The sequence below is a fragment of the Phyllostomus discolor genome, chromosome 2, assembly GCF_004126475.2.
Source record: "Phyllostomus discolor isolate MPI-MPIP mPhyDis1 chromosome 2, mPhyDis1.pri.v3, whole genome shotgun sequence".
Classification (NCBI taxonomy): Eukaryota; Metazoa; Chordata; class Mammalia; order Chiroptera; family Phyllostomidae; genus Phyllostomus; species Phyllostomus discolor.
Genome location: NC_040904.2, coordinates 215,330,040 through 215,347,171, shown reverse-complemented (window position 1 = coordinate 215,347,171; position 17,132 = coordinate 215,330,040). Strand labels below are relative to the sequence as shown.

General features: G+C 60.2%; 2 protein-coding genes across 3 annotated transcripts; both read left to right on the top strand.

Moving 5' to 3' along the window:
- The first annotated feature begins 488 nt into the window (after positions 1-488).
- On the top strand, positions 489-8,183 carry PKDREJ (polycystin family receptor for egg jelly). The gene has a single exon (XM_028531556.2). The coding sequence runs from the start codon at positions 679-681 to the stop codon at positions 7,525-7,527; it is 6,849 nt and encodes a 2,282-aa protein (XP_028387357.1). The 5' UTR covers positions 489-678; the 3' UTR covers positions 7,528-8,183.
- A 1,230-nt stretch (positions 8,184-9,413) lies between these two features.
- On the top strand, positions 9,414-15,778 carry CDPF1 (cysteine rich DPF motif domain containing 1). Of its 2 annotated transcripts, none has more exons than XM_036019752.1 (4): positions 9,414-9,447; positions 12,723-12,835; positions 13,749-13,860; positions 14,875-15,778. In XM_036019752.1, the coding sequence occupies exons 2-4, from the start codon at positions 12,723-12,725 to the stop codon at positions 15,019-15,021; spliced, it is 372 nt and encodes a 123-aa protein (XP_035875645.1). In that variant the 5' UTR covers positions 9,414-9,447; the 3' UTR covers positions 15,022-15,778. The 2 variants fall into 2 exon arrangements, with proteins under 2 accessions (XP_035875645.1, XP_028388959.1); XM_028533158.2 differs by lacking the exon at positions 9,414-9,447 and having other exon boundaries at positions 14,875-15,063; positions 15,097-15,143.
- Positions 15,779-17,132: the final 1,354 nt, after the last annotated feature.

Sequence of the window (17,132 nt, the reverse complement as noted above, 5' to 3'; positions counted from 1 at the left end):
CGCACTGGGGGGCTTGCAAACCAGTCCCCGAAAGTGCAGGGACGGAACCCAAACAGGATAGGTTCTCCGACCACCGCAGACTCTAGTTAGAAATCAAAAACCGGACGAGTCTCAGGGAAACTCCCAACGTCCGGAAATCAACACACTTCTAATTCAGGGACCCGGACCCGGACCCGAACCCGAACCCAAGGGGAAACCAGAAACACTTTTCACTGAGCGACGAAACGCAGCAAACAGGCGGGCCGCGGTTCGCAGCGCTGGCAGGAAACGGCCCGCAGCCGAGGCCTCCGTTAGAAGAGGGGAGAGCTCGGAGCGCCGGCGGCGCGGGGCCCCCGGGAAGAGAGGACTCGGACAGCAAAAGCAGAAGCCCGAAGGCAGGCCGCCAGGGGCGCTCGGGAGCGCGCAGTCCCTTTTGATTCCTCGGCCGCGGGGTTCCCGTGAAGGGGTCTTTTCCGCGGATCAGCAAAGCGGGTGCCCTCATCCCACAAGCACGCCTTGATCAGGGTGGGAACGGGCTGCGGCGCAGGGAGCCTGGGCTCCGCTCGCTGCTCCAGGAACCCAGCATCCCCCACCCTCCCCGTGACCCCGCTGTCCCGTGACCACCGCGGCCCGCGCCTCTGAGCCGTTGACCCACCCCACAACCTCTGCGCGCCTCTCGGCTCCCCGCTAGCGGGCGCTATGTGGCCCCCGCTTCTCCTGCTCCTGGGCCTGGACCTGGGCCTCCGCAGCCTCTCTCTGCCCCTGGCTTCTCGCAGTGCCGGGGCCATCGTCTCCGCCCCTGTCTCTCCGGCAGGCACCGTGGCCCACGGCTCTCCGCCTGAGGCCAGACCCCGAGACCCGCCTAGGGGGAAGGCGGTCGCGCTGCGCTCAGCCGGGGGCGCCCGGGGTCTCAGTTGGCTAAGCGGCCGCACTCGCCTCAGCCTGCGACCACGCGTGGCTCTGGGCCGTGGCGTCATCTTGAGTGGTGGTCGGGGCATCTGCTTGTCCCACAGGTCCTCGCGGTGGGCACAGCGGCCCTGCCTCCACGTGCACGTCCTGCTGCGTGCGCCTCGCGCGCGCCGTGCCACGCCCACCCATGTAGACCTGCACGTGCCTGCGCGCCGAGGTCGGCTGTCCCTACAGCGGCTCGCCCCACTGCAGCGCTCACTTGGGTCTCCAGAATGGACCTTTCACCTCGGGTCGGTCAGCCCCACTGACGCCTCGTCCGCCTCTGGCTTGTCCCCCAGATCCACTCCACCTGGTGGCCGTCTCCCCTCCCGGGGCTTCGTGGCCCAAACGGAGTGTCCTACAGATGGGCTCAGGCCTGTTGTTTCAGAAGGTGTCACCTCGGACAATCCCCCAGCGGTGGGGTCTTCCGTGTCCTGTCCGGTAGCCAGACAGGAACTTTGCGTTATCAAAAATGTCAGCATCGACGAGGATGTACCCGGTGTTTCCCTGGTGTTCGCCAAGAATATGGACATTTGCATCATGGCCCACATCATTTACGACTGCCCGTCAGCTCAGAGCAAGGTGGTGGACTGGGATGTGTTCTCCGTGCCGTGGATTTGGAGTAGGCCGGACTGGTACAGCCCTCTGCCGGTGGTGAAGTCCGTGTCCAGGCAAGGGATGGCCATGGAAATCCCGAAGAACACGCTCCCCTATGGGGTGTACGTGGTCCGGGTCTCTCTGAAGCTGGTGCGGCCCACCGGAGACGAGATCAGCAACTCAGACTTCACCTACTTCACCATAGCGAGAACCCCCCTGCAGGCGGTTCTCGTCGGGGCCTCCAACATCAGGGTCCCATTCACGCAGGAGGTGGTTCTGGACGGGTCGGCGTCGGGGGATCCGGAGGCGGACGACCCGCTGGAGGGTCTCCAGTTCTCTTGGTACTGCACCATGAACCCGGGAGACTACCAGGGAGCGCAGATAGACATGAGGAGCCAGGCGGTGTGTCTGCCGGAGCATGGCAGCCTGAGGTGGCCGGGGGCCTCCAGCACGGTGCTGAGGCTGCCGCCGCAGACGCTCAAAGGCAGCCGCGTGTACTTCTTCAGAATGGTGATACACAAGGGAGACGCGACAGCCTTTTCCAACAAACGGGTGCAGGTGCTCCCAGGGCCAGCGCCCAGGGCCCACATCGTGTGCATGGAAAACTGCGATCCCGTCTTGGTGATATCAGACAGGTTCTCGTTGTTTTTCAACTGCACCAACTGTGTGGAAGGCCGTGAGCTCTACAGGTGGTCCATTCAGTCCCCGTGGGAGGGTGATATGGCGTTCGACTGGGCGGGGCAAACTTCCACAGGCAGGAATAGTGAGTATTTGTCCGTGAAACCTTTTGCTTTTAGAAACTTCAAGGAAGCCCAGTTTCAGCCCTCTATACTACTGCAGGGGTGGGGCGGCCACATCGTGTTGTTCGTGTACAGCATCACCATCAACCGCGCGCCTGAAACTGGGGATTGCAAGGTGAGCCCCGCCAGCGGGATTGCATTTTACACCAAGTTCGTCATCCAGTGCAATGATTTTAGGGACCAGAACACCCCGTTCACATACAAAATGATCGTGTCCGATCTGCACGGTTTTGGTAAGATCAGCTCTTTGAAGGAGAATACCCTGGGGCCCATCCTGTACCTGGGCCCCGAGCACACGTCGCCCCCGTCCTTCCTGCCCGTCGGCGAGCAGCTCAGCCAGCACGCCGTGAAGATCCTAGTCCAGGTGTACGACTCCATGGGAGCGTTCTCTCAGGTGACCGTGTACGCCACCGTCCAAGCTCCCACCGACACATACTCGCCACAGACGGTGATGCAGCGCCTGCTCAACTACACCACGGGGCCGGGCTCCGTCGTGTCCACTTTGCTGCAAGGGCGGGACTTTCTGCCCGCGGGCTACCTGATGTACATAGCCGCCTCCGTGCTGAACAGCATGAGAGCGGAGGCCCCCCTGCCCGCAGACAAAGACGAGCTGCGGGAGGACCTGCTCAATGTGTCCTTCACTCTCCCCGTGGGCACGCTGGTGGAGGTCAGCCAGCTCGTCACGGCCGTCGCGAAGCTGACCCAGAAGACGTCGGAATGCACCAGCTTCGCAAAGAAAAACGCCACGGAGAGGATCTGGCGTGCCAACCAAGCCCTGCAAGAGCACCAGCGGAACCACAAGAACTTCCACGCTGAACAGATAGAAATCGTGTGCACCGGGATACTCACCAGCTTGTCCCATGTCCTGAAAATGACCACTCGCTACGAAGCATTCACTGACCCTTTCTACGTGATGCAGTCTCTGGCAGACACGGTCCTGGCCGGGAGGGTGCCCGGCGATGACACCGTCTCGATGACGACCCCGAACTTCAACGTGTACCTCAGGAAGGCGGAAAGGTGGCTGGCCAGCTACGTCCTGGGAGACGAGGAGCACGGGCGGAACTGGCTCCGCGCCACGCTCAACGAGAGCAGCGTCCCCGGCCTGTCCGCACACGCGCCCATTTCTGCGACGTTTTGTGAGTTTGCAGACGACCCCTTTCCCTGGCTGACCGGCCAGGACAGCCTTTCAGCAGACGTGGTCGGCTTCAGGATGACCGGGAGCACGGCGGCCGGGGACGTGCTGGAGCTCACACCAGAGGTGGTGGAAGTGTACCTAGGCAGGAGAGACTTCAGCTCTGCGGCCTTCAACCTCACGGTGGGCCCCGACAAGGAGCCGGGCGAGGCGGACGAGGCCTCGAGAAAGACGACGGGGGCGTTCCGCTTCACACTGGACAGCGGAGACCCGAAGGAGCTGTTGGTTCACATCGTGACGGAAGTCACCGTGCTGTTCACCGTGTCCGTGTACGCCGGCAACCACGTCTCCCCTGCGGCTCTGGTCGCCACCTTCCTGGTGCCCCATGACATCCCTCCGGTGGTCGAGCACGGCGGCCTGTTTGACCCGACCTGCGCGGTGAAGATGCCCCGCGTGATCTGCCTGCCGCCGTCCCTGCTGCAGGCCGCCGCTCAGCGGGGCCACTCCTCCGAGGGCGCCATCGTCGTGGCTGTGCAGGCGGACCACTTTGTCATGCAGCCCACCGACAAGCTGCTGAGAGTCTCGCTTTTCAGAGCCTCCTGCGTGGACATGCTCGGGATACAGAGGGACTGGCGGGAGGGCGCCTGTGTCCTCGGGGAGAAGACCACCTGGGACAGGGTGCACTGCGTCTGCAGGGCCGCCAGGAGGGCCCGGCGGCAGCTGGGCGCCGGGGACCTGGCCAACGTCCGCCTGCACTTCCGCTACTTCACGGCCAAGGTGCTCGTGGTCCCCAACCCCGTGGACCTGCGGTTGGAGGTCATCAAGAGCATCGGCAGAAACCCCGTGGCCCTGTTCACGGTCCTCTTCATCGTGTGCGTGTACGTGGCCTTGGCCTTCTGGGCGGTGCACAGGGACGAGATCGACCAGTTGCTCCGGGACCGCGTGATAGTCCTGCCTGACAACGACCCCTATGACGACGTCTGCTACCTCATCACCATTTTCACCGGAAGCCGCTGCGGGGCGGGGACCAGGGCCAACGTCTTCGTCCAGCTCAGGGGAACAGAGGGCACCAGCGACGTGCACTGTTTGAGCCACCCCCAGTTTAAAACCCTCTACCGCGGGAGCATCAACACCTTCCTGCTGACGACGAGGAGCGACCTGGGGGACATCCGGGACATCCGCGTGTGGCACAACAACGAGGGCAGAGCCCCCAGCTGGTACCTGAGCCGAATCAAGGTGGAGAACCTGTTCAGCAGACACATCTGGCTGTTCATGTGTCGGGCGTGGCTGTCTATCGACACCTCTGTGGACAGGACGTTTGAGGCCGCCAGTCCCAACGTGCCCCTGAAGAGGGCGGACTTCTGCCTCATAGACATGACCAAGAAGGCGGAGAAGGCGCACATGTGGTTCTCCGTCTTCATCGGCGTCGTCAGCAAAGGCTTCAGCCGGCTCGAGAGGCTGTCCTGCTGCCTGGCCATGCTGCTGGCCTCGCTGCTGTGCAACATCATGTTCTTCAACCTCAACAAGGAGGAGGAGGAGGGGATGGGGCCCGAGGGCGGCCGCTACCTGCGGTCCATGGTCATCGGGCTGGAGAGCGCCGTGATCACGCTCCCGGTGCAGGTGGCCATCACTGGCCTGTTCACCTATTCCCAGAGGCAGCCCCAGGTGAGCCTGGAGGCGGTGTCTCCTCGGAAGCCTCCCGCGATGGCGGCAGAGGCCGGGCACTGGGAGGACCGTCTGAAAAAGTGGCACGTGCAGCAGACCAAGGAGCAGCCGCCCGCCCCTGGGAGCAGTCCCAGGCTCGGGGTCAGGAAGTCTTCGGGCAAAGCGACCTCGAAAGCGAGGGGACCGTTGAAGAAGGCAGGAGGCAAGGCCCCACTCCACCCCAGGACGAATGCCAACAACAGCAACAAGAACGTCAACAACAGCAACAAGAACGTCACCGACGGTCCAGGGGCGCCCGCGGAACAGCCGCCTTCCCCAGAGGCCCCCCCGCCCCCCAACACCAAGCCCAGGGTGGAGCTGCCCCGATGGTGCGTTTTCGTGGCCTGGTTCCTGGTCTTCGCCACGTCGGGCGTGTCCTCCTTCTTCATCGTGCTGTACGGGCTGACTTACGGCTACGAGCGGTCCATAGAGTGGCTCTTCGCGTCGTTCTGCTCGTTCTGCCAGTCCGTTTTCCTGGTGCAGCCATTCAAAATCGTCCTCCTGTCGGGCCTCCGGTCGTGCAGGCCCAAGTACTGTAAAAACCTCTCGTGGGTCAGCAACTACCGCTACACAGAGATCCAGCTGCAGGACCCCAGGCGGGACCCGGCCAAAATGCAGGAGCAACACCAGCGCATCGTCTACCTCCGGGGCACGAGGATGTACCAGCCCCTCACGGAGGACGAGATCAGGATTTTCAAGAGAAAGAAGAGAGCCAAGAGGGGCGCATGGCTGCTGCTGGCTGGCACGCTGGCCCACCTCATCTTCCTCGCCCTCCTGCTGGGCCTTGCCGCCCTCCTCCGCCAAGCCGACAGCTTCTACTACAACCGGTTCATCCGCCACCAGTTCTCCGAGGGCCTCGCGGCCGTGACCAAGCTGGACGACGTCTACCTGTGGCTCAGCAGCGTGACGTTGCCCTTGTTCCACAACGACGAGAACCCGACGTTTCTTCCCGACAGCTCCTCTCAGATCCTCGGCCTCCCGCTGATGAGGCAAGTGAGGGCCAAGCCGGCGGACAAGGCCTGCCTGCCCGCCCACAGCCCCGTGCCAGACAGCATCAAAAGGGAAATTCACTGCCACCCCACATACGGCACCCATCCGGAAGACACGGCAAACTACACTCAGTTTTGGAAGAAGGTCAACAAGCGGACGACCGACAAAAACACCCAAGGGTTTACCTATAAGCCTCCAGAAAGGAGATGGGTGTATTACTCCTACGGACTTCTTCATACCTATGGGTCCGGGGGGTACGCGTTCTATTTCTTCCCAGACCAGCAGCAGTTTAATTCCACCCTGAGGCTCAAGGACCTGCAGAGCAGCCACTGGCTGGATGAGAAGACATGGGCTGTGATTCTGGACCTGACCACCTTTAACCCGGACGTCGGCCTGGTCTGCAGCGTCTCGGTCATGTTCGAGGTCTCTCCTTACGGCGTCGTGAACGCCAGTGTGTCTGTGCACTCCTTCTCGCTGGGCAGCTTCAGCGGGAAGCTGTCGGCAGAAGCCGCCCTGTACGCGGCCATCCTCGTGTGCTTCCTGGCCCACCTGGCGCACGAGGTGTACACCATCTGGCAGAAGAGGGCCTCCTACGTGACGCTCGCGTGCAGCTGGCTCAGCCTCGCCCTGAACGGCGCCTTCGCCGCGCTGATCGTGCTGTTTCTCAGCAAGCACTTCCTGGCCGCCGGCGTCCTCCGGTCCTACGCGTCGAACTCCAGGGACTTCGTGCCCTTCCACGCCGTCTCTCAAGCGGACCACGCCATGGGGATCGCGTTGGGCTTCCTGCTGTTTCTGGCCATTTTGAAGACGCTCCGGTATTGCAGATTCTTTTACAGCGTGCGCCTGGCTCAGAGGGCCCTCCAAACCGCCCTGCCCGCCACCTTCCACATGGCGCTCATGCTGTCCCTGTGTTTCTCCGTGTACGCGGCTCTCGGGTGCCTGGTGTTCGGGCAGCACGAATGGAACTACGGCCACCTGCTCCACGCCACCCAGACGGTGCTCTCCTACTGCGTTTCAGCTTTTCAGAACATAGACTTTTCCCAGAACAGGGTCCTCGGGGCCCTGTTCCTCTCCTCGTTTATACTGCTGGTGATCTGCCTGCTGATCAACCTGTTCCGGGTCACGATCCTGTCTGCCCATGAGGAGATGGCACAGCCCGTGTACGAGGCACCGTCGGACGAAGCGGAAGCGGCGGCCTACTTGTGTGGCAAACTCAGGAGGCTGCTTGGCTTCCTGTCCCTCCGACCCAAGGCCCAAGACAAGCCCACATGCTTCATGGACATGCTCTATGGGCGGCCGGAGAGGCAGAACCGGCGCTTCCGGGGGCTGAAGACCAGAAACATGAACGAGAGGAAGGTGGTGTATCTCGTGGTGTGACAGCGGCAGTGTCGAGAGCTGCGGGCGAGGGTCTCCCAGCAAACATTGCGTTTAGTGGCCCCAGACCAGTGTCCTGCACACGCACACCCCTACATTTGCAAGTATCCCCACTCTTGGCCCCCACTCTTGGGAACAGGAAAAGAGAGAGCGACCAGCAATGCCCCGGGGAGAGGAGCTGAGCTCTCTTTCCGGGGAGTGAAGTGTCTTTGGAGCCTGCAGCAGTCCAGAGGGTTGGAGACGCGCTGGGAGCTCTTTTCAGAGGCCAGAGCTTCCCTGACCCACGTTCCCTCCACCAGCCTCCCCCTGCCCCGCTCCACCACATCCCGACTGGTCCAGGGCCTGAGGGGCCCCGGGGGTTCCAGGACTTGCCCTGGATTTGGAATGAATTCAGGGATGAGATCAGAGGTCAGAAGTCTGAAGCTTTCCATCTACTCCCTAGGGCTCCTTCCAGTTAAAGACGTACACCGTAACGTTAGCTCTTGGGCCGTGACACTAAGTTTTTGTCAGACAACAAGGCGCTGCGTGTGGGTTCCCTTTCAAAGACAGTGACTGTCCTGTAGGTCGGGCCTAGCAACATCTACACCCCGGGTTTGGGCTTTTGGTTGTTTGTGTCCCAGTGGGTTGTTACTGAACAGTAAAGAAAATGTTGTTTGTTGTTTAAGAGAAACATGGGCTGGCCGCTGTTTCATTCTCCCGCAGGAGCCTGCTCCTGTGTGCGGATGCGGTGTCAGAATTAAATGTGAGATTTCTGAGTGACACACGGAGGCTTCTGCATGGGGGGGGGGGGGGGGCGTCTACACGGGGGCTCCTGCCGGGGAAGTCGGGGCCGGAAACACAGGACCGCAAAGTCAGCCTGGCGACTGGCCGCTTGGTCCCAGGCCTTGGTTACTCACTGAGTGGCGGTGTAATCTGAGGAGGCACATGCTTTTGGTGTTGCACATTCTGTGGATTCAGGCAAACACAGTTGCATGCCTCTGCCATTCTAGTATCAGAGGATTTTCACTGCCCTGAAAATCCTCTGTGCTTTGGATCCATCCACAGAATATCACGGCTGTAAACACAGTTGGGGTCATATTTTTCTAGTAACCAAAGCAAAGTGCTTGCTCTGGGGCCCAGGGCAGGGCGGCGCTTGCACTGGCCAAGAGCAGTTCATTCCCAGCATTACTAGCAGGCTCGGTATAATCCTTATTTCCCACTTCCCCGGAGGAAAAAGCAGGGAGGGCGCCGCATAGTGGAGGCTACCGCAAGTGTAGGGGAGAGCCTGCCTGGGGCTGGGGTAGGGGAGTCTGGGAGCCAGGAGAACCTTTGGAACCTGGTGGGGCCCTGGGGCAAGCAAAGCCAGGGAGGTTGAAGGATGGTGGGGCCCAGGTCGAGAGGGGCGTGTTGCAGGCCGCTTTAGGGTTTGGAGGAGCAGGGCGATATGTCCCAAGTGCACACAGCTTTACAAAGGTCTCGTGCAGAACCCCGCTTCTCTGCTGCATTAAGGGGCATCATGGGCCCTGCCTGTGACCCAGGGGGCTCCCGTCCTAACGGGGGACAGGCAGCGCGCGCACTAGGAGGACTGTCCAACCCAAGGCACGTGACCAGAGGCGCGCGAAAAGCGAGACCACGTGGGGCTCCGCTGAGCCCGGGGGAACACAGAAAGAAGCTGAGAATCTTAGCACAGCCCGAACCGCAGGCCAAGTAGGAGCGCTCTCGGGCCAAAGCAGGGTCAGGCACCGCCCAGGGGCTGCACCCCCAAAAAGCAATGCACCAGGGAGACGCCGAGGAGGCGGAAGCCACACTCGAACTACGTCTCGCATCGCGCATGCGCCCGGGGTGATAGGGAGGGGTGCGCACGCGCGGTCGGCCGTCAGGGGGCGGGGCCGCGCACGCGCCGTGAGTCCGGGCGGCGTGGGACGCGGGTGCGCGCAGGCGGAGGTGAGAGGGGCGGCCCGGGGGTGTGACGGGAGTGCGCGCGCTCGGCCGGCCCCGGTCCCTCCCAGCGCCTGCTGCTCGCCGGCGGCAGCGACGCCTCGGTAGAGGTCCCTGGGATTCCGAGGACCCGGGTCGGACCCGCTGCCCGCTGCGCTCGGCCCCGGGGGGCGGAGGACTCGGGGAAAGGCCCCCCGAGATGACAGCGGGCTTGTGAGCTCCCGGGGCCGGGCCTGGACGTGCGGGGTCCCGCAGACCTCGAGCGGGGCATTTCTGGAAACTTGGAGGAGGAGTGAGGTGTAAAGGTTAGGGATAAGCAGCGGCAAGGCGAAGAATGCCTTCCGGGAGCAAGCTGAAGGACGCTGCGCCCGGTTCGCGACCGGCCAAGGGGGGAAAAGCCAGGCACCTTGACGATAGGTCGGTCCGTAGCAACAACTCACACTGCAACACGGTGAAGAAACCCAGGACCGAGGGCGCGGGAACGCGGGTGGGGGGGCGCGTGGCGGGCAGCCTGACCTGTCTGCGCTTGGAAACCCAGGTGAAGAGCGAGGAAGGTTGGGGCGACTGTGGTTAAGAAATTTCCCAAAAATAATAAAAGGCACCAAAACACGAGTCAAAGACTGCTCCAAGGAGCACCAGCAGGGCGAAACCCTGTGCAGGAAAAGTTAGTACAGGGCCCAGCACAAATAACGTCCCTTTTTAAATGACAAAATCATCAGCATGTCATTCTGCAGCGTAACAATGTCACGCTCAAGCACACCACGTGACATGGTGCTCAAATGTTCCAATTAAAACTATTAAGTTATTACACCCACGTTTTTACCCTACCAACCACACTCAAGCAGGCCTTCTGCCGGACCCTGTACGTGTGTATACACACACAACATATGTGTAGAATTATATGTGTGTACATGCATGTATGTTGTGTGTTATATATATTCCATATTCCATTATATAATGTATACCATTTTGCACGTGTGTGTATGTGTGTGTGTACGTATATATGGGTGGTTTTTTTCAAACCGCTGAAAGTCAAAGATGAAGGTCTTGCAGGCAGCCCGAGGGAAGCCCCGCAGCCAGAGGTGGGGGAGCCCTCTGGGTGGAGGAAGAGCGAAAGCGGAGGCCAGGAGGGGAGTAAACAGGAGCCTCTGAGCACGGTGTGTGGGGGAGGGGCGGGGCAGTAGTGGGAAAGGGTAACCCCGGCTCTCAGGAGGCCTGAGACAGCGAGGAAGGGAGTTTATTTCCTGCCGTCAGTTCGGGAGCGCCTGGGGTTCAAAGCACCACTCAGAGCCTTGATTTTGAAGAATGCTGTGGAATTTTGTCCTGCTCCCTATGCATCTATTGAAGTGATAATGTGGCGTTCTTCCTTTTTTCTGTCACTACCATAAGTTGCATTCGTTGGCTTCTGAATGTTACACGAAGCTTGCATTCCTGAGTTGAGTCCACTCAGGGCATCTTAGGCTTCTTACGTATCGTTGAATTCAGTTTGCTAGGATTTTGCTAGGGATTCTTGGGTATCTGGGTTCAGAAGGGGTATCGGTCCGTAGTTTTTCTGTGATGGCATGGGTAACGGTGTCAGGGCTGTCCTGGCAGTTTCTGTGTCAGTGCGATGCTGTCCTCACAGTCACCACCAGCTGTCGCCTTCTCTACATTCTGAAAGTGTCTGTGTGTGGGTTCTATTGGGCTGGCCAAAAAGTTCATTTCGTTTTGTTTGTTTTTTTTTTTCTGTAAGATGGCTCTCTAGTAGTGCTTAGTTGTCTTTAACTTCATTCAGAACAACTTTGTTAGGTTGTATTGTGAAAAAAAAAAAACTCATCAAAATTGGTGAATTTTTGTGTAGCCATTTTGATACGGAAGAAAGAAAATACGCAGCATTTTGGGCATGTTACACTTTATTACTTCAAGAAAGGTAAACGTGCAACTGAAACACAAGAAAAGGTTTGTGCAGTGGACGCAGAAGGTGCTGTCATGGGTCGAGTGTGTCAGAAGCGGTTCGTGAAGTTTTGTGCTGGAGGTTTCTCGCCGGACGGTGCTCACAGCTGGGCAGACCGGGTGAAGCGGATAGCGACCCAGTTGAGACATTACTTGAGAATAATCAGTGTCATACCACGAAGGGGAGACAGCTGACATACTCAAAACATCCAAATCAGTCAAGTTATTGGTGAAAATGAAAAATATGTCCTTGATTTTATGGAAAAAACTAAATGGACTTTTTTGGTCAACCCAATATTTCTCCCTTAAATGCTTAACCATTTGTGGTTAAGCCACCTAGGCCTGATTTTTTTTTCCATTTTTTTTATTTCATTTTTTAGGGGCACTTTAAATGATGAAACCAGTTTTCTGAATAGCTACAGGGCTATTCAGGTTTTCTGTTTCTTTTTGGGTCACTTTTGGTGATGGGCAGGGTTTTCCCCCTGCAAGAAATCTGTCCATTTCAGCTAAACTGTCAGATTTATTTGGTAGAAAGCTGTTCCAAATGTGCCCTCACTTTCATTTCATTGTCTGAAGTCCAAGCGACGTCCCCTCGTTCATTCCTGAGGGTGGCGGTTTGCACCTTCTCGTTCTCCTTGCCAGTCCCGTTAGAGGCCACCAACTTTACTGCTGTCTTGAAATAACCAGCTTTGGCTTTATTGATTTTTTTTTTCATTGTTAGTCATTTTCGTTTCTCTGGTTTCCATCCTTTATTATGTTCTTCTTTCTATTTATGTTAGGGTTTAATTTGCTTTTTTCTGGTTTCTTAAGGTAGAAGCTTCAGTGATCGACATTACATGTTCTTCTCCAATTTAAATATTGGAAGCGCCGAACTTTCCTGTAGACACTGCCGAAGCTGCATTCTACGTATCTTGACATGATGCAGTATTTTAGTTTTTATTTAGTTAAAATATTTTGTAATTTCCCTTGTGATTTCTTCTTTGAACTACGGTGTATTTTCAGCGTATTGTCTAACTTCCAAGTCTGGAGGTTTTTCAGGCGTCTGTCTGACCCTGATGCTAATTCAGTCCCCGGGGGACTGGGGACGTCCTCTGATTCCAGCGCTGCCTCGCTGCGTCGCTGCGGTCTCACTTTACGGCGCGGCACGTAGCCGCCTGTGGGGAAAATCTCCTCCGCACTTGAAAACAGTTGGGGCCTGGGGGAGGTCTTGGGCTTACTCTGAACTTGAGGTTCCTCGTTGGAAAGGGGCACCTTCCGCCCTCTTGGTCGGAGTTACACGTCGCTGGGGCTTGGAGTGCCGGGCGGTTCTGGGTTCTGACAGTGACCTGTCCTGCATCTGGACCTTGCAGATGGCACACGAGGCGGAGCACCAGCCCCTGGGTGTGTTTGAGTGCCAGCTCTGCTCCCTGACGGCTCCGTACAGCTACGTGGGGCAGAAGCCCCCCAACACCCAGTCTATCATGTGAGTACGTGCCCAGTGGCTCGTGGTCCCCACACCCCGAGCTGGTGGCCTGAGTCTGACACGCGGCCTGGGTGTCGGCTTTAGGCCCGCCCAGCCCAAGTCTGGGTGTTTGCTGCAACCTGACGAGGCCCCAGGCAGGGCTGGAGGGCCGTGCCGCTCTCCCAGCCCCAGCCAGCCCCTTCCTGCCCTCTGCGCCCCCCGGTCCAGCCCTGCCACCGCCCGGGGAAGAGGCACTGTGGCTCAGGCTGGGGCAGCGTGGCAGCTGGTGTGGGCAGTGGGGGAGGCCTCACAGGAGTGGGGGGATGGGGCTGTGCCCCCTCTGCTGGTGCTCAGCCTTGCAGCTCCGGCACTGGTGGGAGTGGGAATGGGCGTGGAGCTCAGCACCAGCCCCCGGGATGTGCCCAGAGACGGGCCTGGAGCGGAGCCACTGGGTCTCAGGCTGGGTTAGTAACCTTCAGTTTGTCCCCCATCAAGTGCCACGTCGGGGGGAAGTCGACCGATACGTCACTCACACAGGACAAGTGGCAGGGGCCAAGGCTGCTTCCTTCTGACTTGGTGGGTTCCTCTACTGCCCAGGAACTGGGGACGTCGCCTTGGAATCCCAGGGATGTCCTCCTTCCTGGTGTGCAGGGTGAGGCCAGCACCTCACACGGGTGTGCACTGCCCCGGTTCTCCCTGCCTGGATGCGGGCCGTTTGGGCATGGGCATCGCCACGGCAGGGGGCGAGGGGCAGCCTCGTGGCCCTGCCCCCTCTGGAGCATCGGGCTGGCGGCTGGGGGCTCGGGCTGCAGCAGCCCCTCCGGGGACCTCCCCCGAGGCTGCTTCCGAGCCCCGCAGAGCCGGCTGGGTGTGCAGTCCCGGGAGGGCCTCCCTCCACAAAGGCTGGACACTGGCGTCCCTTACTGCCCCGCAGCCTCTTGGAGGAGAGCTTCGTCACCAAGGACCCCTTCACCCCCGACAAGGACAGATTCCTGGTCCTGGGCTCCAGGTGCAGCGTCTGCAGCCGGCTGGTGTGTGTGGGCCCGGTGGGTAAGCCGCAGGGGACTGGGGCCACCTTCCCTGGGGGCGGGGGTGGGACCCCAAAGGCAGGGCTGTGGGAGAGGTCACCTGTGAGCCTTTCCAAGGGATGGTGTGAGCGCCAGCCTCCTCTTGCCTCTGGGACCCCAGGATCCCTGGTGGGGGGTGGGGGTAGGGGCTGCTCTTAGAGACCAGCTGGTCTACCTCATGATGGACAGTCCCTTAGCTGAGGGAAGGGGCGGGCAGAGAGGCAAACTGGGGTCAGCCCGAGGGCCTCTGTGGGGCTGGGGGAAAGGAACAGATTCTTGGAGGCTCCACACCACCCCAGTGGCCCCTGGTGGTCGTCCCCACCCCAACACAGGGTGGTGACTTTTCTAATTGTTCCTGGGGAGCCTTCCTGGGGAAGCAGTCCCCCCTTCTGGAGTTTGTTGGGTGCCCTGCGTTTAGTGCCCGCTTTACCCCGGAGGCTGCCTTTAATCTGCCCCAAAGTTGGGCTGGCAGAGCTTTATCCGGGAGGAGAGAGGCTCCGAGAGTCGGGGCGGGGGTGGGGCCGGGGCACCCACAGAGCGAGCCCAGCATCTGCAAACCCAAGGGTGGGCGGGTGGGCGGTGGCCTGTCCCGTGAGCCACCCTGCCCATGGAGATGCCCCTGAGCGCCCTGCCTGGTGATGAACTAGGGCCGAGGGAGCTGTGTCTCACGCCACAGTGGAACAGTCAGCCGCTCGCTCCCTCGCTCCCTCCCTCCCTCCCTCCGAGTGGAAAATGGGGGATGAGGAGAAGGGATGTGGGAGGAGCCTCCGTCCAGGCTGCTGGGGGACTCCCGCCCCCACCCCCTCTTTTTCTCTCAGGTCATGACCCCACACGCTCCTTGAGGTGGCCAGGCCCCTGGGCCACAGTCTCCCTCTGCTGTTGGGCTGCGGCTGCACCCTTCCCACCGCCTCCCAGCTGCCCGAGCTGCCCGCCCCTGCCCTGCGTGCGATGAAGGGCTGGCCCCCAGTTCTCAGCACTCCCCTCCTCTTCCAGGAATGCAGCCTGTTCTACTCCAAGAGATTCTGCCTCCCTTGTGTCCAGGAGAACGTCCACGCCTTCCCTCAGGAAATTCGGCACGACTTGGAGAAAAGGAAAGTTCCATGGAAGAGGCCGGCCAGCCAGCCCAGCACTCAGGCCTGAGCGCAGCCTCGGTGGCCCAGGCTGGTGCGGGCTGAGCTGGGAGCGCACCACGTGCTGGCCCTGACTGCTGTGCTGGCCCTGACTGCGAGCAGGCTGGAGCCGCAGGGCGGCGGGGTCCCGCCAGCAGCGGCAGCAGCAGCAGCAGCAGCAGCAGCAGGGCAGGGCAGCTCAGAGCTGGGGCGAGGGACAGGAGCCGAGGGGAGCTGAGGCTGGGCCTGTGGGGTCCATCGCTCCCGCCAGGGCGCCGCCTCCCTGCAGGGCCGTCCCTGGGCTGTTCCTGCTTGCACCTGGTGGGCCTGCAGCCCCATGTGCCCTTCGTGCGATGGGCGGGATCCAGGAGTTGGCCGTGCTTGCGGGGCCAGTGCCGGCCCTGCAGCCCCAGTAGCGTGGGCGCGAAAACCCGCGGTCTCGGAGTCACCCCGGTGCTCTGCAGGTTCCCTGTTGGTGCTCCCAGCCCCTTCTGTTCCCTGAGGCTCCTTCCGGCTCCAGGCCCAGCTCCACGTGGGCCCAGATGGACTTCCCTCCCGCCCCACTCCACTGTCCCCTGCTCCACAGTCCGCCCGGCGGAGCAGCGCACCCTTCCCCAGGACTCCCCTTCTATGCCCCCCCCGCCCCCAGCGGTGCGGTATGCCGGACTGTGAGCTGCCCTCCGCCGCGGCCCGTCTCGTTGTGCCTTTGCCGCGGAGCCGCCTCGCCCGCCCGGGGAAGTGTGAGAAGCAGGCGGGGGAGAGGGAATAAAGAGCTGGCCTTTTGAAAGCCGCCGGCCTCCCGTCACCGTATACAAACGCACGTCCCGCTCCGCGGCCACACGTGCCCACGCGCTCTGTTCTCCCACGGAAAGGGGCTGCGCCCCAGTGGCCCCCGGGGGCGGGGGCGTTCCGCTGACGGCAGACGGTGCTGCATTTGGGGGGATTCGCAGGCAAAGGCTACCCCACAGCATCACTCTGACTCACCCAACCAGTTTTAAAAATAGTTTATTTCTGAAAACCATTAAGGCAAAACGGTACCCTGAAATTAACTCTTTACATTCATCAGTCTTACAGTAGGACATTCCAAATATGTAAGTTCCCGTAAATTCAGGATATAAATCAATGTATATGATCAGTTCAATTTCCTAATGGGAAAATGAATAAGACCCAAGATTTAAAAAAATTAGTTATCTGAGAACCATTTTTAATGCTGGAACCAAAATTGGTTAGCGGACCGGGAAGGCGCCACGTGCCGCTGGCCGTTCTCCGCTCGCCCGTTCCTGGGGCCCCGCCCCGCCGCAGAGCCTGCCGGGAAAGCAAAGCGCTGCTTCCGAGAGCGCCTCCTGCCGAGAGTAAAACCGGGGTGTGTCACCCCACGCACTCGGAGAGTGTAAGGCACTGGGAATGGTGACAAGACGCACCCCTGGGAGAGCAAGCGCCGGCCTCGCCTCGGAAACCCGCTCCGTCCTGATGCGGGTCCCGGGGCGGCACGGACCCCCAGCGGCCGGGAGGGAGCTTTGCCCAGATCTGGAAAACCGCGGGTGGGAGACTCCCGGGGTCTGTGGTCTCTGGCTTATGCTTCTGGACCGGGGCGGGGGGCGCACTGGGAGGCTGCCAGAAGACCAGCCTGTGCAGAAGTGTTCGGATCGCGGAGTTCTTTGGCACTAACCCGCAGGCACTAGTCCCCCGGGGGGGGGGGGGGGGTGGCCAGGTCCTGCGGGGAAGTCCGCGACCTCGGGTCCAGGGCGGCCCCGCTGGTGGAGGTGGCGCAGACCAACCCGCTGTGCCGCTCGCACGCGAAGTGCGGGAGCCAACAGACCTGCGCAGAAATAAATCCCAGGAGACGGGAAAACCTCTGATGTGCGCGCGTGCGTGCGGTTCTGTCTCTGTTGTGACGCTTCCTGCGTCCGCGGGGGTCCGAGAGCCAGGCCACTAGGAGTATGTGTCAATTAACACTGATTTCAAAACACCCAAATGGCTGTTACTAGATACATGATTTTAAGTTAGTAAATTATTTATATTAGGATTTAAAAAATTCAAATCACAGTATTGAAGATACAGCTATGAACATGGTTCTTTTCACCACACAGTGTAGAAAAAACAGTGGCACAGGAACACCAATACTGCAGTCCCACCGGGGAG

What these genes read in the sequence shown, in the direction of transcription:
- PKDREJ (XM_028531556.2), top strand. Translation starts at nt 679, where the DNA reads ATGTGGCCCCCGCTTCTCCTGCTCCTGGGCCTGGACCTGGGCCTCCGC.
- CDPF1 (XM_036019752.1), top strand. Translation starts at nt 12,723, where the DNA reads ATGGCACACGAGGCGGAGCACCAGCCCCTGGGTGTGTTTGAGTGCCAG. An exon ending in CCCAACACCCAGTCTATCAT is followed by an intron (nt 12,836 to 13,748) that starts GTGAGTACGTGC and finishes ACTGCCCCGCAG; the next exon opens with CCTCTTGGAGGAGAGCTTCG. An exon ending in GGCTGGTGTGTGTGGGCCCG is followed by an intron (nt 13,861 to 14,874) that starts GTGGGTAAGCCG and finishes CTCCTCTTCCAG; the next exon opens with GAATGCAGCCTGTTCTACTC.